The sequence below is a fragment of the Colobus angolensis genome, unplaced genomic scaffold (assembly GCF_000951035.1).
Source record: "Colobus angolensis palliatus isolate OR3802 unplaced genomic scaffold, Cang.pa_1.0 Scaffold228, whole genome shotgun sequence".
NCBI classification, from domain to species: domain Eukaryota; kingdom Metazoa; phylum Chordata; class Mammalia; order Primates; family Cercopithecidae; genus Colobus; species Colobus angolensis.
Genome location: NW_012115466.1, coordinates 2,603,918 through 2,629,045, shown reverse-complemented (window position 1 = coordinate 2,629,045; position 25,128 = coordinate 2,603,918). Strand labels below are relative to the sequence as shown.

Genomic DNA, 25,128 nt, shown 5'->3' with positions numbered 1-25,128 from the left:
ACAAAAGCATGAAAGGACAAAATGAACACAGGCTTGAGGGTAACATGCTACTTCCCCTCATCACTGGTTAAATTAGTGAGAGAAGGAAGTAAAGAATGAGGTAGACATAGAAAAAGAGAGGAGGAGAGAAGGTTGTGTGTGGAGTGGGGATGGGGTGGGGGAAATGGTGAATTAAGTCCTCTGCAAGGCCATCAGAGAAACTCTGGGTTCAGTAGGTGAGAAACAAGCTCCAGGAGTATTCCTCTGGAAACTGTGTTGTCCCTGAAGCCCCCATCTTGGTTTGGCTTTCTTGAAGCATTTTCTCTCCCTTTGGGCTTATGACATTAGGCGACTCAAAAGTGCTCCCAGCATGGGTCATGCAACCCTTTTTTTCTGTATGCTGTCTGCTCTCCATGAATAGTCCACATTTAGTATCAGATACGTAGTTTAATAGATCTTAACCCTCAAAATAAAATTGTAAGATATTTCTAGATAATGCTCACTTTGTTGCCATCTTAGTTGGTTTATCCCCCACCCCCAAAAAAGTTTTTATATGGCAGAGGCAGCAATATAAAAATTAGGGAAAATATCTTTAGGGAAAAAATTAGACTTTTAAATAAATAGGCAAGGCAGAGCAAACTATAGTAGGAAGAATGCAGAAATAATTGGGGGAGCGTAATCTTGAAAGCTGAATGCTGCCCTTTTGATTTGCCTGAACAATACAAAACATGTAAACACGTACTTAAAAGAAACCATGGAAATGGAATGCAATGAAAATACTGAAGCTATATTATCGTGTGTCTGAAATTGGTGGGTTCGTGGTCTCGCTGGCTTCAAGACTGAAGCTGCATACCTTCAGGGTAAGTGTTACAGCTGGTAACAGCAGCGTGGACCCAAGGAGTGAGCAGCAACAAGATTTATAGCGAAGAGCAAAAGAACAAGCCTTCCACAACGTGGAAAGGGGCCCCAGAGGGTTGGCACTGGCTGGTTAGGGCAGCCTGCTTTTATTCCCTTATCTGGCCCCACCCACATCCTGCTGATTGGTCCATTTTACAGAGAGCTGATTGGTCCACTTCACAGAGAGCTGATTGGTCCGTTTTGACAAGAGTCCTGATTGGTACTCTTGCAATCCTTGAGCTAGACACAGAGTCACAGAGTGCTAGTTGGCTAGATACTGAGTTAGCTAGATACAGAGTACCAATTAGTGCGTTTACAAACCTTGAGCTAGACACAGAGTACTGATTGGTGCATTTACAAGCATTGAGCTAGACACAGAGTCACAGAGTGCTAGTCCTCCAAGTCTCCACTAGGTTAGTTAGATACAGAGTACCAATTGGTGTATTCACAAACCCTGAGCTAGACAGAGTGCTAATTGGTGTACTTACAAACTCTGAGCTAGACAGAGTGCTGATTGGTGCACATATGATCCTCCAGCTAGATATAACAGTTCTCCACGTCCCCATCCAGTTCAGGAAGCCAGCTGGATCCTGCACCAGGGCTGCAGGTGGAGCTGCCCACCAGTCCCGAGCCACGCCTACACTCTTCAGCCCTTGGGCTGTCCATGGGATCTGGCGCCAGGGAGCAGGGGGCGGTGCCCGTCTGGGAGGCTCCGGAAGGAAGCCCACCCCAGGGGGAGGAGCTCAGACATGGCGGGCTGCAGGTCCCGAGCCCTGCCCCGCCGGGAGGCAGCCAAACCCCCCAAGAATTTGAGTACAGTGCCGGCAGGCCGGCACTGCTGGGGCACGCAGCACAACCGCGGCAGCTGCTGGCCTGGGTGCTAAGCCCCTCACTGCCCTGGGCCGTCGGTGCACGCCGGCTGCTCAGTGTGCAGGGCCCGCCGAGCCAGCGCGGCAGGAACTCACACTGGCCCGCGAGTGCAGCCCTGATTCCCACTGGCGCCTCTCCCTCCACACCTCCCCACAAGCACAAGGGGGAGGCCCCAGTCCCAGTCATCCCAGAGAGTGGCTCCCACGGTGCCGTGGCAGGTTGAAGGAAGGTGTGGAGGGAGAGGCACAGGTGGGAACTGGGGCTGTGCGCGGCGCTCACAGGCCAGCGTGAGTTCCAGTGGGCACGGGCGTGGGCGTGGGCTCCTCAGGCCGGCACTGCTGGCCCAGGGCAGTGAGGGGCTTAGCACCCAGGCCAGCAGCTGCGGAGGTTGTGCTGGGTTCCCCAGCACTGCTGGTCCTTATGCACTGCGCTCCAGTTCTCCAGAAGCCTCAGCTGCCTCCCTGCGGGACAGAGCTCGGAACCTGCAGCCCGCCATGTCTGAGCCCCTCCACTGTGCGGTGGGTAACTCCATGGCCCCAGCCTCCCCGATGAGTGCCGCCCCCTGCGTTGTGGTGCTCAATCCCATCAGCCACCTAAGGGTTGAGGAGTGCAGGCACAGGGTGTGGGACTGGCGGGCAGCTTGGCCTACAGCCCAGGTGCAGGATCCACTAGGTGCAGCCAGCTGGGCCCCTGAGTTTAGTAGGGACTTGGAGAACCTTTATGTCTAGCTAAGGGGTTGTAAACACACCAATCAGTACTCTGTGACTAGCTCAAGGTTTGTAAATACACCAATCGGTACTCTGTATCTAGCTAACCTAGTGGGGACTTGGAGAACTTTTCCATCTAGCACTCTGTGTCTAGCGCAGATATTAAAATGCACTAGTCAACACTCTGTGTCTAGCTGAGGGTTTGTCAATACACCAGTCAGCACTGTGTGTCTAGCGCAGGGTTTGTAAATACACCAATCAGCACCCTGTGTCTAGCTCAAGGTTTGTAAATACACCAATCAGTACTCTGTATCTAGCTAATCTAGTGAGGACTTGGAGGACTTTTCTGTCTAGCACTCTGTGTGTAGCTCAGGGATTGTAAACGCACCAATCAGCACTCTGTCAGAACGGACCAATCAACACTCTGTAAAATGGACCAATCAGCTCTCTGTAAAATGGACCAACCAGCAGGATGTGGGTGGGGCCAGATAAGGGAATAAAAGCAGTCTGCCTGAGCCAACCATTGGCAACCTGCTGGGGTCCCGTTCTTTGTTCTAAAGAATAAATCTTGCCACTGCTCACTCTTTGGGTTTACAGTGGCCTTTATGAGCTGTAAGACTCATCATGAAGGTCTGCACCTTCACTCTTGGAAGTCAGCAAGACCACGAACCCACCAGAAGGAACAAATTCTGGACTACCATCTTTAAGAACTGTAACACTCATTGGGAGGGTCAGCAGTTTCATTCTTGAAGTCAGTGAGACCAAGAACCCACCAATTCCAGACACAATAGTAGCTATAGCAAGAGCAGAGAGACTAGAAGAGAACTCACAGTGGCTTCAAAAATAACAGGCTGAGGCTAAACCAGAGCTGTGCTCTATGTAACTGTTAGAGTAAACAAATATTGCCAGTAGCTGGGCCCAGTAGTCCCAGCTGTTCAGGAGGCTGAGGTAGGAGGATTGCTTAAACACAGAAGGTCAAGCTCAGCCTGGGCAACATTTGGCAACATAGTGAGACTTCATCTTGAAAATAAAAATAAGAATTGCAAGGATTGATTGGAGTGGGGTCATTTGTGCAATCTTAGAAACGCGCATATGTGAGAAACTAACACCTTTTGTCAGAGGACAGCTATTATGTAACTAAGTGTTTATATAACTAACTGTGACAATGAAAATATCAAATGTTAAACTTAAATACAGTGTTTATTTTAAAAAAATAATTTTTAATAGGCATATATTGTAGAATTTGAAATTGTTTTTTGACCGTGCCATTTTTCTGTTGAGAAAAAAAATTTCGATCTAAGGGGCATGGCTGAGCATTTGTGAATGTTAAGAATTAACGTATGTAAAATGAAGTTGAAGCCAAACTATATTTTCATTTATGTTGATTAGGATGCTTTTGCTGTCTTGAAAAGACATACATGTTACTTCATTAAAGAGAAAGTAGGTCATTTAAAAATGATTTTTACTTTCATTAGTCAGGCATCTGGAGAAAGTAAAAACCAGATCTTATCATATCCTCATTTAATGACATAAAATGGTGCAACAACCTCGGTTTTGCAAATTCAAATGCCTCTGGCCCTATTCAGTAAACCTGAATGAGTAGAGCAGGCTGAATTTGAGGCACTAGTGATGGATGTTAATAAATGTCTTGCCGCCCCTAGGCATTCAAATTCAACTTAAAAACAAACAACAACGACAACAAAAACCTAGCTAAACAAATACCTCCAGAGGTGCTTGGGATTTATAACATGATATAAAGTAGTTTGTTTTTCCTGATCTAGTGCTTAAGACTAGCTCTTCTTTGGGACTATTCAAGACCCTCCCTATACTGTCCCAGCTTAAAATAAAACCCCAGGAGTCTTAAGCCGGAGGAATGTGTCAGAAAGCGAAAAAGGATTACCCCCCTTTTCAAAAAATTCAGCTTTGAAAAGAAGCCAGTTGGTGGTGAGGGGTGGAGGTCACCATAAAAAAGATTAAGTTGCTACTGATTAGACTGTATGGTAAAAACATTATTTTTCTATTTCCAAAGTGGTTAATCAGTCAAGATAGTTGTAAACACATTAAACAGAAACACTGCCTTGTCTGTAAACTGAAACCCTGACTTGCTTGTAAAGGTTCATACTGGCTTTCCATTTTAATTGATGTTTAATTTTGTTGCAAAGATCTTTTCATTAGATATTCAAAGAAGCTAGATAGTTATTGAAACATTATTATATGTTTATAACATCTAGCACTGTAGTTGAAAAAAGTTGGAATAACTAATTTTCTTAATATTACACCACATATTTTCCAGTCTTTTGATAAATGTTAGCAAAGACGAGATGATCTGCAAAGGAAAAGTGGGGAGCTTTATTTACTATTAAAACAACAATCTGTAGACTAGGGAGGCACAGATTTTAGTATAAGTGAAAGTGTATTTTCTGAAGAACAAAGGGAGGATCTAGCTTACATAGGGAAAACTACCCCCTCAGTTCTCAGTCAGGCCTGTTTATGCAAATGAAGGTTTCAAACTTGTTTAGTTTTGATTGGTCAAAATAGTAGAGTACTGATTGGGTATTTTCTATGCCCCCAGAACTCTCTGTCAAACTTTTGATTGGGTGTTTTCTATGCCCCAAACGAGAACTCTGTGTCAAACTTTTCTTTCAAAGGGCTGGTAAGGGGCAGTTTCTAGCTCGTTTCTCTTGTGTCTGGTTACAGGAACTGTTCTGACTCAGGGTGTAAAGCAAATGTTTGTGGAGCTGCTTTTTCCAAGTATGCACGTGGCTGCTCTTTCTCACTCTAGCAAGGCCACTTGCTTCTGTTTTTAAATTTAATCATCCCTGTTAACCACAGGGACATCTATCTCCCCTGTAGAGCTTGAGTCTTATTTTACAGTTTTATTTTATATAGATTATATTTGAAAGTATTTTTGAAATTATATCATGCCAAAGAAGCATGAGAGGTTGAAAAATGGATGTCTTGACTCAAAGACAAACATAGATTGAGTACGTACTTTATGTGCCTGTTACCACATGTGCTGTTCTTACATTTATTGCCTCATTTTCTCACAACTGCCCTGGAGATTGGTAGTCTTCCACGTTTCATAGTTGAGGCCACTGCATCTCAGATTTTGAGAAATGTATTAAAAAAGATATTTTAATAAATATTAATTAAAAGACCTTTAGTTTGTTTTAGATGTTTGTTTTGTTTTTGTAAAGCTACTGTCGTTTGTTTTGCATGCCAGCCAACTCTTAGTTTAAGAAATAATAGCCTATATCATCTTATATTACCCAGATCTTGCACTTAGCTGTGTGATTCACTATGATCCACTGTAGTTGTTGGCCTATAATCTTAAAACATCTAGGAATATGTTTTCAGGAAGAAATGGAGAAAATTTCTACTCTAGTTTTTTATTTTTATTTTTATTTATTTATTTGTTATTTATTGAGATAGAGCCTTGCTCTTGTTGCCCAGCGTGGAGTGCAATGGTGCACTCTCAGCTCACTGCAACCTCTGTCTCCTGGGTTCAAACAAGTCTCCTGCCTCATCCTCCCGAATAGCTGGAATTACAAGCACCTGCCACCACACCCAGCTAATTTTTGTATTTTTAGCAGAGATGAGATTTCACCATGTTGGCCAGGCTGGTCTCAAACTCTTGACCTCAGGTGACCCGCCTGCCTCAGCCTCCCAAAGTGCTGGGATTACAGAAGTGAGCCACCATGCCTGGCCTCTTCTCTAGTTTTTAATAAACATTTTAAGAAGAACAGAATTATACCCTACAACGCATTCTTTAAGTTTATGGGAAAACTTATTTAAAAAAAACAAAATACTACACCTTTTTAGAGACTCAACATTCTTTTAAATATTGTCAAGAGTCATCAGAGTTCAAATTAAACCTATGATAAAAAATGCTTTTGAAGCAACAACAGCAAGCAAAGCTTGAATTCTGGCCAGTGCTAGTTATGCTTCAGTGAGCGTCAGAATCAAAGAGGAGAGTTACAATGCAGATTCCTGGGCTCTACCACCCATTAGGTAGGACAGTGTGGAGCCTAAGCATTTGCATTTTTAACAATCTCCAGGGCGACATTGATGCTGCTGATCTGTGGACCGTATTTTGAGTAGTACTTATTTAGGGATGACCTGGGAAGCATAGTATGTGTTAACAATTTAAATTATGTTTTTCAGAAAAATAATTTCAACTGTACCAGAAGAGCTCAGTGCCCAGAACCCAATATCAGTTCTATACAGATACAAGGTGATGCTGATTATTTCATCAACCATCTTGGCGTTCCCATCGTGCAGTTTGCTTATGAGGACATCAAAGCATTAGAGGTGATTGTTTCTAAAAAATGCAAAACACATACACACAATATAGCAGACCTGCAGAATTTGGTTTTATCCTGGCTATTCAATTTTCGTATCAAATAGTTCACTATAGAAAAGAGGCTTCATTTAGAGAGTTATTCTTACTTTTCAGAGGCTTTGCAATAGTATTTGAAAACATCAGCTCTTTTGAAAAGTGTTGAATTCAATTTAAAAAGATTTATACTGTCATTCACATTTTCACACGGTGCTCTGCAACAAGAAATTTGCAGTAGTTGGATTAACATCAAAACATAATTGTAATCTTCAGTATTCACAGAAACAGATGACATGTGCAATAGATTCTCCTCTCCTTGCCCAAAGGAAAATGCATTTCATGTTCTGTATGTTAATATGAGTCTTGTGGATTAGCTACCCAAAGTTTGTCAATAGTTTGCCTGCTCAGAAAAGATAGCACTTTTTTTGTGAGGATGGAAGGATTTTTTTCCAAAGAATATTAGAAAAGCATGATTCACCTTAATTAAGTCTCTGTTCATCCATCTTTTGGACTTCAGTCCTTCTAATCTTTCTCAGAATTATGTCTCAGGAAACTGTTTCTCTGTGGATCTAACCCTGTTGGGACATTTCACCTTCATTTACAAATCATTTATGCGTTATTCGGAGCTATTTGAAAACCTCTAGAGTGGCTTGCTTGAGGTAATTATTGCATTAACAAAATAATGGCTGGAAAGTACAGTAAAACTTGCCTTGCTCTTCAAATACAAATGTTCCTCAGAAGGGGTGCTTAAATTATGTTTGTATTAGCTCAACTTCAGATATGCAATATCTTAATTATTAACAGCGTTGAGTAATATTTGGCTTTATATTTCTCTGCAACCACACAGAAAATATTCTAATTCTTATTTATTATGTGTCTAATTCATCTTGGTTTAGTTTTAAGACAAGAATTTAGGGAGAATAGTATAGCCTTGGGAATGAGACGGAAGCCCTGACTCTGACACTTACTAGACAAATTATTTATCAACTTTCAAAATGATTTTACAAATGAAGTACTTTAGTATATTTATGGACTCTATAGAGCTGTGGTGAGGATTAAATGAGACTATGCATGTAGAGGGTTTAGCTAAGCTTGAGCAGATAATAAGACCCCATTATTGCAGTTATTATTGTCTCATTGTGAGTACAACATATGAATGAGCCACTTATTAGTAAGACTGATAATAGAATAATAAGAGTAACTTCATATGAAATTGTTTGGGCAACAGCTCGCAGTGCTCCGATTAGCGTGTAGTTTGAATTTGATGCTCATCCTGATCATAAAATGGAGTAGACAGCTAGACTAGATGTAGCTAGAATAAACAAAAGTCCCAGGTTAAAGTTGATTAGGGGTTGGGTATAGGAAGAGGGGTTCACAGGAGAAGGGCAATGGAAAAGGCCAAGGGTGGTGCGGTGATGTAGAGAATAGTAGTAGACATTGAAGGTTTTAAAGGTTCTTTGGTGAAGAGTTTTACTGCGTCGGCAAAGGGTTGTAGTAATCCATAAGGGCCAACGATATTGAGTCCTTTGCGTAATTGTATATAGCCTAATAAATTTCGCTCAATGAGTGTGAGAAATGCTATAGCCGCTAATGCAGATATAATGAGGAGTAGAAGGTTTGTTGTTGACATGATGTTAAGAAGAGGAGTTGAACCTCTGATTGTAAAGTTTTTAATTTTATGCAATTGCCGGGCTCTGCCATCTTAACAAACCCTGTTTTTGGGTTGGGTGTATGGTATTTTGTTAGATTGAGATTAGGTCATATATGGAATGAGGGCACTTTATGAAGTGGGCCCTATTTCTCTTATCCTTTCGTACAGGGAGAAATATAGAATAGATAGAAACCGACCTGGATTGCTCCGGTCTGAACTCAGATCACGTAGGACTTTAATCGTTGAACAAACGAACCCTTGATAGCTGCTGCGCCACTAGGATGTCCTGATCCAACATCGAGGTCGTAAACCCTATTGTTGATATGGACTCTAGAATAGGATTGCGCTGTTATCCCTAGGGTAACTTGTTCTGTTGGTCAAGTTATTGGATCAATTATAGATGTTAGCTCGCTTTGGCTTGTGTAGTCTTAGCATAGGTTGTTCGGAGGTTTAGTTATGCTCCAAGGACACCCCAACCAAAATTTTTAATGCAGGTGTAGTGGTTTAAGGGTCCGTAGATTTATGTGATTTTGATTGCATTAATAAATTAAAGCTCCATAGGGTCTTCTCGTCTTATTATTTCATGTCCGCCTCTTCACGGGCAGGTCAATTTCACTGGTTGAAAGTAAGAGACAGTTGAACCCTTGTGGTGCCATTCATGCGAGTCCCAATTTAAGGAACAAGTGATTATGCTACCTTTGCACAGTCAGGGTACTGTGGCCGTTAAACATGTGTCACTGGGCAGGCAGTGCCTCTAATACTAGTAATGCTGGAGGTGATGTTTTTGGTAAACAGGCAGGGTTGAGTTTGCCGAGTTCCTTTTACTTTTCTTAACCTTTCCTTAAAGCATGCCTGTGTTGGATTAACAGTATAAATAATACTGGCTTGTTTGTATTTATTAATATTGGGCTGTTAAGTATCGGTGAAGTTTTTCGGTCTGATTTAGGCTTATACGGTGGAAAAAATATTCATGTTACTTATACTAGCATTGTTGCTTCTATGAAATGATAGATTAATCCAATGTGATGTAAAGAGTTCAGCAGTATGCTTGGAATTTTTTAGATGATTGATGCTGAGCTTGAACGCTTTCTTAATTGATGGCTGCTTTTGGGCCAACTATGGGTATTGGATTTTTTACTCTCTACACAAGGTTTTTTTCCTAACGTCTAAAGAGCTGTCCCTCTTTAGACTAACAATTAAGTTTACAGGGGGATTAAGTGATTCTTCAGTTAAACTTAAGATTGAACTAAAATTCTATCTTGGATAACCAGCTGTCACCAGACTCGGTAGGCTTGTCACCTCTACCCATAAATCTTCCCACTATTTTGCTACATAGAGGGGTGTGCTCTTTTAGCTGTTTTTGGGTAGCTCGTCTGGTTTCAGGGAATTTGGCTTTAGTTCTCTTTGCAAAATTGTTTCTAGTTAATTTATTATGCAGAAGGTATAGGGGTGAGTCCTTGCTATTTTATGCTTGGTTAATTTCTTTCATCTTTCCCTTACAGTACTGTGTCTATAGCGTCAGGATAAAATTTCTATCGCCTATACTTTTGTATTGGTAAAAGATTTAGTATATGTTAATTTGATATTAATGTTGATTAGATTTAGGGCTAGTGTTAGCTCAAGGCAATCAAATGGTATTGAGATCTTCTGGGTGTAAGCCGGATGCTTTATGTTAAGCTATGCCTTGATTCATCCCTATGCTTTATAACAAATGACCTTGTTGATACTGCTTTAGTGGAAGAATTTTTAAAATGGATTTGTCCCTTACAAAATGTGAATGCTTGAGATGAAATAATTTTGTATGAACTCTCTGAGGAACAGAGTAACCTTTGCTTTCTGTGTTAACCTATAATAGATATTGGTATACAGCTATTAAGAGAAATTTTAAATATTAAAAAAAGATTTTACCCATGATGTAAAAATATTTGTCCTATGCCAATTAGTAAAGCAGGTAAGGAAATTAGAGCTTTTATATGAAGTTGAAGTTACAAATATATATGGAAAATAGATTGGTGGATTTGGAATTAGGAGGCCTGAAATTTTAAATCCCTTCATGTTAATGGTCCAGTTACATTGGTTTCTGGGCCTCTGCTTTTTTAAAAAAAATCTGTATCTTATTAAAAACAAAATAAGGATAGGTACAATGGTTCATGCCTGTAGTCCCAGCACTTTAGGAAGCTGAGACAGGCAGATTGCTTGAGCTCAGAAGTTTGATACCTGGGCAACACGGTGAAACCTTGTTTCTACAAAATAATACAAAAATTAGCTGGCTGTGTTTGCAGGTGCCTATAGTCCCAGCTACTGGGGGGTTAGGAGGGCTGTGATGGGAGGATCGCTGGAGTCCTGGAGGCATAGGTTGCAGTGAGCCAAGATCACACCACTGCACTCCAGCCTGGGCGACAGAATGAGACACTATCTCAAAACAAAAACAACAAAAACAACAACAAAACAAACCCATAATATCTACCACTTATTGCTTATTTACCACTTATTGAGTACTTGCCATGCTAAGTATTTGATACCCCTTATATCATTTATTATTTAAAACATCACTGTAAATTAGCTTTTGTTATTAACTGTGTTCTGGCTGAGAATGAAATGGAATTTAAAGGCTAGTAGCTTATCCAAGGTCATGAAGATAATAAATGGCCAAAACAGATGTTCATCTAAGATAGTTCAACAGTAAGCCTATGTTCTCAATTATTGTACTAAAGATTGAAAATTGGAAGCCCAAGGGCAAGACATAGTCTATCAATATATTTTGTTTGACCTGTACATTATTGAAAAATTTAATTCCTTGAAGTATTGTATACTTTTTCTCCATGGAAACAGTCAACTAAATGGGCACTGCTCACTAGCCTGCCATGTTGTTTGTCCGACAGTGCAGTTAAGAAAAATATTTTCTTCAACACTTGTTTCTATCAAAGATTAGGAGATGAATACTCAAGTAAGGGTCACATGTCTCACCAGACTTGTGTCACTTATAGTATCTGTGTGGTCCCTGTAGGGACTGAGCTCATTATCTCCACACTCATTTTAGTAAAAGAGTTAAAGTGAATAATTTTATAGCTGCTTCCACTTTCAAAGTGGTATTTTCTAAAAGAGCTATTTTTATTATTATATACACGGTTTTGAAGAAATTATCTATTTGACACTTATTTGGGTGATTATAATGCAAACCTTCAAATTACTATCTATCTATATATATTTTGTCCAGCCAGGTTGATCATGGATCTATTATATTCAATTTCAACAACTGAATCATGATAATAGGTGGAAAATTGAACCGTAGGAAAATAAACTAGCGCAATAGAGGCCAATTTTTATGGACATGTCTATAAAACATGATACTTTTTAAATATCTATCTCCAATATTTCAAGCTATTCCACATCTGACACCAATGGCTTTTACCTGTAGTTTCTCTGAATGCAAATGTATTGCATAAAATTGCTTAAAGTCCCTTTGATCTTTAGTTTTTCTTGGTATCTATCCTCTAATTTTCCAATAATTAACTTTTACAAATGTATCACAATCTATGGATTTGCCAAATATTAGAATGATTCTTTCTCATAAAATAGTGCCCTGTTAATTGAAACATCTCCAGTTGTAAGCTTCATTTAAATAAGGTTTTAGATTTATAAACACCATTGCACCTGTTGGGAGAAGCATTCTGTACAGATTAAATACAATGCAGAGATTGTCAAAAAGGAAAAGACAGATGCTTTCTGATTAAGAATGCAGTATTTATGACAGTCTGGCGATCCAATGCACATTTCCTCTGTCACTTAGCAGCTGTTTTACATTTTTGTTTCAGATCAGTATATTTATTCTCTACAGGGCATGCCAGAGGGTCTTTCTTAGTATATCAAAAGAGCAATCCATGCCCTAGCAAGCTTCATATCACAAACTGAAGCTCTGATTCCTCACTCTGTTTAACCTTATATTTTTTTCTCTTTTGCTTGAAACATTCTATTTTAAACCCAATTTACCTCTATAATAGAGCATTTAACATTTAAATAATAATGAGATAAAAGAGTATTATAGCTTTTATAGAGCAGGAGTCATGGCATAATTGTTTCAATATCATTTAATAACCCAGGGACAGAAATTCAAGTAGCATAGGTATTTTGAAACTCTTACTAATTTTTTTTAAAACTAGATAACTCTGATACCAATTCTAATTTTTAAAGCAATATACAGCAGCATATAATTATGCGTGTGTGTGTCTGTGTGTGTGAGCGCACGCACATGTGTGTGAACTTTAACATTGAGGTAATTCTATGAGATTAAAGCCTGTGTGTACGTGTGTGTGTGCGCGCGTACATAAGTGTGAACTTTAACATTGAGGTAATTCTATGAGGTAAAAGTAATAAAAGTAGTTCATTTGTGCAAACATAATGCAGATACAGTTTGACAATACACATATACACATGTTGAAACAGTGTAACTCATAGTTTACGTGCTGATTTTTCATGTTTTATTCTAAGTAGAATAATTTGTTACTTAAATAAGAGGTCAGTCTTTCATTACGTTTTCTATTTGGAACTGAGTCATGATCAATGTTAGGTTAACAGAAATAGTTCCAAAGTCTATTAAAAGTTCTTGATTTAAGGAAACAAACTGGTTACATTTAGCTGTTTATAGGTTCAAGTGATATTTTGCAGTATCTGATGAAATCCCTTTAATGTGGGTAACTACAAAATTTATACAAAGTCACTTAAGAATGAGATTTTACCTTTTCTACTTCAACGTGTGCCAATTGAAAAAAAGATGAAAAGGGGTTCATTGGTGTTGTCTCTAGATCATTATCTTTCTTTGTAACTTATTTTTTAAAAATTTATTAAAATATGGTATTTAGACATATGCTGTTATTATTTTCAGATCAGACTTGCTTCATTTAGTGCTGGAGTTCTCAACATTTTGGTCTAAAAATCCATTTACCCTCAAAAGTACCAAAGATTCCTCAAAACAGTTTTGATTATGTGTTAATACCTACATAGTAGAAACTAAAAGTGAGAAAAATGCATAATATTTATTTTAAAATTATTTCATAATATCAATAACTAAATTAGTACTACCTTATTATAATTATTATCAATATAAATAAATCTAATGCAAATTAATGAAAATAATTTATTGTATTTAAAAATATTAACCAAGAGAAAAATATAAATGAGAAGAGTGATGTTATTTTAGAGTTTCAAAAATCTCTTTAAGAAAGGCTGAATAGGCCGGGCGCAGTGACTCACGCCTGTAATCCCTGCAGTTTGGGAGGCTGAGGCAGGCAGATCACCTGAGGTCAGGAGATTGAGACCAGCCCGGTGAACGTGGTGAAACCCCATCTCTACTAAAAAATACAAAAATTAGCCAGGCATGGTGGCAGGTGCCTGTAATCCCAGCTACTCAGGAGACTGAGGCAGGAGAATCACTTGAACCCCGTGGGCGGAGATTGTAGTGAGCCGAGATGGTGCCATTGCACTCCAGCCTGGGCAAGAGGGAGACTCTGTCTCAAAATGAATAAATAAATAAATAAAGCCTGAATACAAGACAATTGGATTTTCATACCTATTCCTGCATTATATTTTATAACATGTTGCTTTATTTTAAAAGTATGAAGAAAAATCTGGTCCAATATTTTATTCATATAATAACAAGTATTTTTCTTTGGTGCTACACTGAAACTTAATGAGTGTTAGTTTCCTAAAGGTTAATATCAATGTGGAATCTGAATCCATCTTAATGAACTTTTTGTCCTCCACACACTTGTGAATGCAGAGTGAAAATGAGAGTAGAAAAGTCATATAATGTTACTAGCATTATAAAAATAGTTTTGATCTCCTGATCCTTGAAGGTCTCTGGCCCACACTTAGAGGAATCCTTATTTGAGGAAATGGACTTGGTTAGACCAGTCTAGTTTATTTGTTGTGATGTCTGACAAGGCATTCAACTACATCTTATTCAAAGATTTGAGCTGTGATTCTATATAAAATTGTGTGTCTTTTCTGGGCATCTTTGAGTATTGCTATCCCATTCACCTTACAAACAGCATGAAGTAGAGAATAAAACACTCCCATAAACTCTGGCTCTGCAAAGAATTCTGCTTCTTAAAGGCATTTCTTTAGAAGAGAAGGTTAAACTCCAATCACAAATCAACAGTTATAGAGCACAATTGAAAACCTTGATTGTACAGTATATGAAATGCCTGTCACAAAGGAAGTGCTGTTAAAATTACTGTATGCTTCTAAGAGACTAAGGAATAAACACAAGAAGTTGAAATATGAGACAAATACTAAAAAAAAAAATGGAGATACACTTAAAACTCAAATGGATAATTTAAAAGATTATACTTCAAATTGCCTAATATTTTGAAATGGGTACAAGGAGGACAGCTTTCCCTTAACAGTTGTCCTTGCTTAGAATTCCAAATAAGAAGATTTGTTCTAAATGACTATCATCATTGGATCACAATATATAACATACATACTATATTTTAATTCTAATGCTGTTTTCAGTGATTATCTTGTGATCATCCTTGTTATGATGGAGGCAGTTTTCTAATAAAGTCTTTTTAAAAATAATTTCAATAATACTACTTGCAGGTGAGTTTAATGATAAACCATGTTATAAAATTGACAGCAGTCAAGTTAAGAATATAGGACAACTTCAACATACTTTATTAACTGCTAACAGACATTTGTTATTTAGCCAGCAGTTATTAAGCACTTGCTGTGATCCAGGCACTGTGTTAGAAATACAAAGATGAATAAAACATGCCCCTCTTTCCCTCAAAGTGGTCACAGTCTAGATTCAAACTCATTCATATAAACAATTACATAAAGTAGGTACAGTGGTGGTTCTTATCAATGACTTCCATTTAACCAACACGCAGAACTAATTGACAGTTTCCACTCCTTTAAAACGTAATGGCCAACAATCAAAGATTTCTGAAGCTCATCATAGTAAGACCCTTTCTGGAGTTTTGCACACTTGTGTTCTCTCAGGTTCAGTGATACGCTTGCCTGGAGTCAACTACATTCTCAAATATATACAGATGCTACTCGATTTACCAATGGGGTTACAGCCCAATAAACTCACCATATGTTGACAACTTCATGTCTACAACGCATTTAACACACGTAACCTATCAAACATGTTACCTTAGCCTAGCCTATACTCAGAACTCTTTTGGTACAGTGTTCAATAAGTTACATGATGTGTTCAACAGTTTATTATAAAATAGTCTTTGTGATACATTATTGAGCCCAGCATCAAGAGAGTATTGTGATGCATATCACTAGCCCATAAAAAAGACCAAAATTCAAAATTTGAAGTATGCTTCCTACTGAATGTTTATCACTTTCACACTATCATAAAGTAAAAAAATTGTGAAGTCAAACCATCATAAGTTGGAGACTGTCTGTATATGCCCTCTGCAAATGCAATTGTTTTTCATGATTAGATAATGTAATTGTTACATAAGCTTGTGAATCATGAGTATGAAATGAAAAACTTCTAAGAAACCTATATTTATGACAGTCTGAAAGGATGAGCTGCAAATAAAAAATCTGATGTTTGGGGAACCAGGCAACTATCAAAGACTGGAGGAAATTGATAGTAATCTGGATGCATTCTGAAATCAGTTTACTTCATGAGTATTTTTTAAAGTTTTATTTTAAACAAAAGGCAGTAATGCAGATAATGTATAGTGCAAGAAAAAAATAATAGAATTGTATTCAACAAGCCAACATTCAGAGAAAAAGCCTTGGCTTCGCTTCAAAATATTGGCCAATAAATATGCACTCACAGGTTTTTAATTCAAATACAATGTTTTACTTAATTTGATTTCTTTTAAAAAAACTGATTATATGAACTAGCTTCTAATTAATTAACCTGTCAACTAGTGGGACAAATCATGTGTGCCAAGAGGACTTCCAATTTACAGTAAAGTGATAAAGGCAAGGTAGAGCAAGGAAAATTATATTTAACATACACTCGTAATGTTTGTGCCAGGCATTGTTCTAACTCTTTTATACATGTTAACTCACTTAATTATTGTAGTTATAAAGTAGTAACTAGCACCAATGAGGAAGGTACTATTGTTACTACTTTTTTTGTGTGTATTTTTTGTTTTTTGTTTTTTTGTGATGGACTCTGGCTCTGTCATCCAGGCTAGAGTGCATTGGTGCAATCTTAGCTCACTGCAACCTCCACCTCCCAGGTTCAAGTGATTCTCCTGCCTCAGCCTCCCGAGTAGCCAGGATTACAGGCATGCGTCATCACGCCCAGCTAATTTTTGTATTTTTAGTAGAGATGGGGTATCACCATGTTGCCCAGGCAACATGGTCAAACTCCTGACCTCCGTTCATCCACCCATCTTGTCCTCCCAAAGTGCTAGGATTACAGATGTAAGCTACTACACCTGCCCTACTGTTATCACTTTTATTAAAGATGAGGAAACTGAGCACAAAGCAGTTATGAAAACTGGCCAAGGTCACCCATCTGTTAAATGATAGAATCAAGATTCCAACCTAACATTCTATCACCAGATTTCTGGACTCTTTTCTCTACTTTTGTGCTGTTTCTCAGGGTTTTCTAGATAAAATGATGTACAGTCATGTGTCTCTAATGATGGAAATATGTTCTGAGAAATGTCATTAGGTGATTTTGTTGTGTAAGCATCATGGAGTGTACTTACACAAAACTAGGTGGTATAGCCTCCTACAGACCTAAGCTATATGGCATAGCCTATTCATCCTAGGCCGCAAACCTGCACAGCATGGTACTGTAGACTGTACTGAATACTATAGACCATTATAATACAATGGTACTTGTGAATCTAAACATATAAAAAGTACAGTAAAGTATAACATAAAAGATAAAAAACAGTACACATGTATAGGGCACTTATTATGAATGGAGCTTACAGGACTGGAAGTTTCTCTGGATGAATGAGTGAGTGGTGAATGAATGTGAAGGCCTAGGACATTTCTGTGCACTGTTAAAGACTTAATAAACACTATACACATAGGCTGCACTGAATTTATTTTAAAAATCTTTCTTTAGTAATAAATAACCTTAGTTTACTGTAACTTTTATACTTTGTAAACTTTTTTTTAACTTTTTGACCCTTTTGTAATAACATTTAGCTTAAAACACAACACATTAAACAGCTGTACAAAAATATTTTCTTTCTTGCTATCCTTATTCTATAAGCTTTTTTCTATTTTTTATAAATTATTTATTTATGTATTTACTTTTAAAACATTTTTGTTAAAAACTGAGACACAAACACACACAGTAACCTAGCCCTCCACAGCATAAGGATCTTCAAGACCTCACTAGGCCACAGGAACCTTTCAGTACCATTGTACTCTTCTGGGACTACCATAGCATATGCCATCCATCATTGACCAACATGTTATGCAGGACATGACTGGATTTCTAAAATACCTTTTATCTTCCACTAGATTCATAGTGCAGTATATTTTTCTAGTTTTCTATACAAAGGTCCTAAATGTTTTAGCTTTGGCCATTCTCAACTTTAAGCAACAGCTATAAATGGGTAATATTTCTTAGCTGAATTGAAAATAAACCGATAATTCATAAATACTGACAAGAACTAATGTTAATGTTTCCTTATAGTAGTTTGCTTATTGTTTTACAAAACAGAGCCTATAACTAGATTCTATGCATCTAAAAGTTTATATTTCCAAAAAATATAAGTGGAATGAATTAAGGGCATTATAGGAAAAATATGATAAAATCAACCTACTGTAATCATGAGTAGTTAGTTTCCTAAATTAAAAAAAAATAAAGATATGATGTTGGTTTTTCTTGTCTCTTCATTCCTTGGTAATTGTCCATGTAATGTAAAGGCTAACTGATTTTATGTTGCCTTTGTTCTATCCCTTGTTTTCTAATTTTATTTCCAAGTTGATTTTGGAATATGAGGAGATGAACAAGTTCATGTTTTCTAATTTTGATCACAATGCCACATTTCTTTGAGTAGAATACTTTTAGATTAAAAATATTTGGAAACTAATTTAGATGATTTTTTAAAAATTTAAGATTAAAATGTTAAGAATAGTTTTGATACCCATATGCTCTAACAATAAACTCCAGTAAGAAATGACTCATCTGGAGCTCAAATAGCTGTGGATGATGACTATGGCCATAAATGAATTTCCATGCCCTATTCTTGAATCTCTACAACTTCATCTTATTTTAATTGCATTTGGAATGGCAGGTTTCTGTGCCTGTTTCACAGCTTGCATACACAGAAACTTATCTTGTTTTTATTTTTTAAATAAGCAAATGTTTCTGTGCAGACTACAAAGAAAGACACAGTAGCTTTGAAGTCTCATAAATGTTAAAAAATTAAAAAAAACTAGATTGAGGCCAAGGCTACTTGGCTTATAAAGATCACTATTGCTTCTCTATGAAAGTTTTGGCTTTTACGTTATTCTCAAGAGGGCTACAGTTGTCTTCAGTCTCCTTTCATGATATTTCTGTTCCTGAGACTTTAAATGAATGGAAATAATGCTGAAGAGAACAAAGTATTTATCAGTATTTTTATTTCTACAGTCTCTTGTCAATAGCTTTAGCCTTGAAATTATTCTTGTCTGATATTCTGTTACAAGTAAAGAACATTTTAATTCTAAATAGTGCAATGTTTATGTACTACTCAGAAGTGGACAAAAGTAGGAAAAAATAAACCCTACCTTTATGTACAAGGTCATTTTCAGTTTCCTAAACCAGTACTTTGTTGCTTTATTTTTATTCATGATGATTCTTATTAGAGCATAATAAATTTTACATATACTGCATGCTTACAAATAATTTCTAATTAATGACATATATATATGTATTAATTTAACCATAATACATATAAGAAATTTTGGGTAAATGCTTCTGGGACCTACGCTTAGAAATAATAACACTGGATTAGGACATTGCCCATGGCAAAACATTGGAGTTAAATTTAGGGTGTTTTGTCTACCAGTACTAGCCAAACTGCCCAGGTTAGGAACACAGACCCCATTGACTATCATTGGTCTGAAGACTCCCAGCAGTTCAGGGATGATTTTGAACAATCCAAGTGATTAAAGTAAGGCATCTTTGGTGAAAGGATGGTCCCAAGAGTAGTGAGTCCACAGATGTGCATGGCCCTGACTCCCTGTGATGGACTAACAACAACAACACTCATTGATTCACTGATTTTTAGAGTAGCATTGATCATGGATCCCAAATATTTTTGTTCATTACTCTATAGTAAAAGGAAATAAAAGCTTAGACAGATTCATTCAATTGACTGAAAGTTTTAAAAAGAGTTAATTGCAGATTTAGTTCTCCCTACTCCCAGTGCTTCTAAACTCCTGTATGTTTTATGCTTGCCTTTTCTCACCCATGCAGTTCAAACTCATATTGTTCAAGGGTCAACAGTATTTTCAATGTTTTAGTTGATTCTGAAATTTAGTCTATTTCAGCTGATTAAACTTGATATTTTATATTAGCTCACAGATGAAGCCATAGCCTGAGTTTCTCCTAAATTTTCAGGTGAACATGAGGCAATAGTAGCAATGAAGGCATATATACCATATGGAAAAATACTAAATATTTAAATGTTATGAATCAAATTAAAATACTGTTAAACAAAACTTTATCTTCCTTCCTAACTTGAGACTCCTGAGAATCCCATGCCCAAATGTGGTAAAAGAGGAAGTACTAGTCCCCAGGTCCCTGACTAGTGATTCTTGACCTATTTTTCCTTTACTGCCTACCTTGACTCCATCTCATACCATGAGAGACCTTGCATATATGTGTATGGACACCCCAGTTTGCATTTTTAAGCACAGTTAATAACCCACACAAATAGTTGCTCCTTATCCACTTTCCTGACTTTGTATTACACTGTGAAGGGACAGATGACAGACCCAGATGTGATAGACCTGGAGGTGATAGACCTGGAGACGACAGACCTGGAGAAAAGGGCTACTCAATCACTGGAAGCAGATATGGGGCCATTTGGGCAGGGAATTCTGAGATTCTAGAACTCCAAGTAACTAGAACTTGATCTAAAAGGGGAGTTGTGGACTCTGTACACATCTATGTTGATTTAACTTTGAAAAACCTCGGGGTAAAAAAAAAATGCCTAGACTGTACAACCCACAGTTTGAGTATGCCAAAAGACAGTAAGTCCTGGTGTAGGAAAAGTATGTATATTCTTGAATAAACCTGATCCAATGCCTTAATCTTGTTACCTTAGATTTGTCCCTAAGAAATGTGGACACCTGAACCAATTATTATAGAGTCATTGGCAATCTCAATTGGGTTTTGGTCTAAACTGGGTTTTAAAAGGTGTAGCTATTCAGTGGTTGTGACCTGAACCTATAAAGTACTCAATACAGCAAACTATTCCCAGCATATGGTTGAAAATAGGTTTCAAAATATAATGTTATAGGGGTATAAAAAGTAAGAAGTTGTCCCAAAATGTAGAATGTTCAGTTAAAGAAACACAGGATATAGGAGATGTGTTTTTAAGTAAGAGCTCTAAGAGCTCAATGTAGGAAACTTTCTTTCTTTCTTTTCTTTTCCTTTCCTTTCTTTCTTTCTTTCTTTCTTTCTTTCTTTCTTTCCTTTCCTTTCCTTTCCTTTCCTTTTCTTTTCTTTTCTTTTCCTCGCTCTGTCACCCAGGCTGGAGTGCAGTGGCGTGATCTCGGCTCACTGCAACCTCTGTCTCCCAGGTTCACACCATTCTCCTGCCTCAGCCTCCTGAGTAGCTGGGACTACAGGTGCCTGTCACCACACCCAGCTAATTTTTGTATTTTTAGTAGAGACAGGGTTTCACCATGTTAGCCAGGATGGTCTTGAACTCCTGACTTCATGATTCACCCACCTCGGTCTCCCAAAGTGCTGAGATTACAGGAGTGAGTTACTGTGCCCAGTCAGGAGACTTTCTAAGCAAAGAAATACATAATTAAACTTGATCAAACTACGGGCAAGCTCAAAATGTTAACTAATTGCCATCAAATCCAATTTAAAGATTATGGCCACATACTACTTTGAAAAGTTTGTAGAATGGTGTGTTTTATAACCCTTAAATGGTGTGTGTATACATACCAAAATATTTTAGACAAAGAAACATCTTTGGATATTTGTTGACAGAAGATCATTAGAATTTGTGGTTTGAATCTTAATGAGAAGCATGTAAATTCTAAATTAAAACAGTAGAAAGAAAGAAGGGAGTGTTGGTTAAGAATTTAATCTGAATTTATTCAAGTTACTTTTGTTCTACTGGTAGCCATAGTACTTTAGTTTATATCTTGTAGACGGAGCACTGCTATGTAATATAATATAAATAAAATATTACACCAGAAAACTAAATAGTCCTACTATTTGCTTGAAACATTGGTACTGGTAATTTTACATTTGTTTAATAAATGGATGAATCAATGTGTGGATACAATTTTTTATTACTATTTTGATCTTGGCTACTATGTGCTCACAAATATTAATTCCTTCCTTTCCATCCTTATTTTCTTCCTTCTTTCCTTCCCTCCTTTCCTTTCTTCCTTCCTTTCTTCTTTCCTCTCTTTCTTCTTTTTTAAATTTCTACCTTTAATTAAAATTTGATCATTGTATGTATATAATTCCTATTTATCTATCTAAAATAATATTAATATAGCTTTTCATGTTATTTAAAAACATGTAAACAGAGCATTACATGGTTGTATCATAATTGATATAACTATTAAATGCTCTTGGATATTAAATTTGCCTGCATTGTTTTGTTATCATAAGAAATCTTTTGTTGAGCATTTTCAGAATTGATATTTGTTCCTCTCTCTAGTTCTTCTAGGATAAATTTCTAAGCATAAAGTTTGGACCAAAGTTTAAATATTTAAGCCCCTTGACAAAATTGAAAAATAAAAACAAAGACATAAACCTTCCTGAATGGTTGTACATTTAAAAACCTTAATGGCAGAGCATGGGAGTGCTCTTTAAAGTCAGCTTGCCAAACATGTGCCTTTAAAAACATATATTTACCAAATCTTTGTTTCAATTGATTTTTTCATATATTAACATAATCAATGTCAATTGATTGACCGGCTTTTTTTTTTTTTTGGGAAGGATAGTTGACATAGTGTCTGTATCTGGAAATAAATATAGTAACATATCAACATATTTAAATCTTCTTCCAGATGTAAGAATAGAAATAATATGGTATAGAGATTAATTTGAGGACTTATCACAAGACGTTATAAATTTGTAATTAACTTAATAATCAGTACCAAGATGGCAGTTATAAAGGAATCTATGTTCGAATTTAGCAAGGTATGAATCTATCTGCAGATCAACATACTCAAATTTTGGAGGCTGAACTTCATTAAAGTGTTTGAAGTGTTGAAGCTAGGAAATAGAAAATGCATGATGACCAGGTTGACAGGTGTCAGGGATTGGCTTATGAAAGTCCCACTATATTGTTTCAATCTACTACAAGGACATCGTATATAGAACCCTTTCAACAAAGTCATAGAAGTTCCTAAAAGGGAGGGAGAGAGAATACAATGAAAATAATTGCAGTTAAAAGCCTGCATAAATCAGGGTTTAATGATTTCAAGGACATAATTTTAAAATTATAGGTATTTGCTTTCAGTACTGAGCAAAGGTATATGTGTGTGCTTAGGGATGAAGGGGGATATGAATTATTAAGAGGCCCAGGGCATGATTAATGTTCCTGTCTAGCAGGTATGCCACCCCTTCAAAATAGCTTGTGCTGTTACCACACTATGATTAACCTGTAAGGCAACAGAAAAATAGACTCATACTGCATCGCACTCTATCATTCCCTGATATTTTTTAGGAGGTGTCACAGGAAAAAATGACACTTCAACTTGTGTAGGTGAGTGGATGGGGTTAGTGTGGAAATAGAAGGTATAGAGTCCTGAATATAAATGCTATTTATGATATCTCTATTTTGTCTCTTTTATTATTGATTTTTCTGTGGTTTCATACATAAAGCATTTTTTTCTCAATTTGAAGAATGAAATTTAACTGAATTTAAACAGAAGATTTAACTGATGCTAAAAGAAATATCAAGCACATAGGCTTAGAAGTTTCCCAAAAACATTTGTTAAACTAGTTTATATTTCTGGAAAATATTCCAGAGGGGAAAAAATGGAAAGGAGCAAATATGGTTTGTTAGCAGAAAGTAATTTATTTTTTTATTTCTTAAAAATGTTAATCATCATCCCAATTAGGTTTAATTGAGCACAAACTCTGTGCAGAACACTATGCTATGAATTAAGAACAGATGAAGCTAAGATATCATCCATGATGCTTAAGGGGTTTATCATCTCTTTAGAGCATTCAGGAATGAGTAAAAACAAACAAATGACAAGAAAAGTAAAGTGAAGTTCAGTGCCAAGTAATTTCTGTAGACACTAAGGGTATCTGAGCCATATCAAACCGAGTGACTCAATTAAAATTTTAATTATTTTTATTTTTCTAGAAATATATATGTATATATGCATGTGTGTGTGCATGTGTGTGTTTATATATATGTATGAAAATGTTTTATATCTATAACATTATCACAGATTCTTGGACAACATTATGCAGTATGCATATACCCATCATAGATGAAATAAACCTCAAGAGTAATATAGTGGAAAAATAAAATCTGAGGCTGTAGCTATCAAATGATAAATCAGAGAGATAGTCATTTCAGCAGAGAGCAGGTCTTACAAGTCTGCAAACCACTGTACTCTGGAGCTCGAAGTGACTGCACTATAAATGCTATTTTTTCATAGTAATGTTCAGGGTCAGTTTCTAAAATCATCCATTGATTGGCTACCAATACAATTCATATATAAAAGTTTCTGGGTATAATAGTATCTTTTTATATCAGAATCTAGACTTCTGGAAACACTCCCTACAGAGGACATAGCCGTAATTCCATTGATGCAAGCACAATTTTTGAAATCATCGCTGACTATTTTGTTCCTCACACCCTAGTCTATTCTTTTCTTTCTTTCTTTTTTTTTTTTTGTCAGCCGCTCTATTGCTGAGTTCAATTATTTTTTCTTTCAGTCTATCTTATAGCTATCATTTAATCTTTAATAATTGTTACCTAATTCAGGCAATTCATTATTTCTTCACATCTAGATTTTTGGTTTCTTTACACATAGACTTTAGTCACCTTTTCACAACCACATCATACTATAAACTACTTGGAGACTAACTTAAAAAGCTGTTTTGATTATGTCCCCTCTCCTCTTAATTTCCTTCATTTAACACCTTTCTATGCTTTCATTGAACAATTCTTTTTTTAAAAAAATTAATTTTATTATATTTTAAGTTCCAAGGTACAGTGCAGGATGTGCAGGTCTGTTACATAGGTAAACGTGTGCCATGATGGTTTGCTGCACCAATCAACCCATCACCTAGGTATTAGGCTCCATATGCATTAGCTCTTTATTCTGATGCTCTCTCTCCCACTGCCGCCCACAAAAGCCCCCAGTATGTGTTGCTCCCCTGCCTGTGTCCATGTGTTCTCATTGAACAATTCTTAATGATACCATAAATAACATAATATTTCCTGTTAACACAAATTTTCTTAATCATTGTCGTAACATCTAAGAGGGTAATGCCTTGAAGTGGCTTATGGTTTTTTTTTTTTTTT

General features: G+C 36.8%; 1 protein-coding gene across 1 annotated transcript in view; it reads left to right on the top strand.

Moving 5' to 3' along the window:
- The window catches only part of NAALADL2 (N-acetylated alpha-linked acidic dipeptidase-like 2), a 733,398-nt gene that overhangs the window by 484,141 nt on the left and 224,129 nt on the right, over positions 1–25,128 (top strand). The window contains exon 9 of the mRNA XM_011944138.1: positions 6,618–6,764. Coding sequence (XP_011799528.1) covers positions 6,618–6,764 — 147 coding nt within the window. The remainder of the gene's footprint in view (positions 1–6,617; positions 6,765–25,128) is intronic.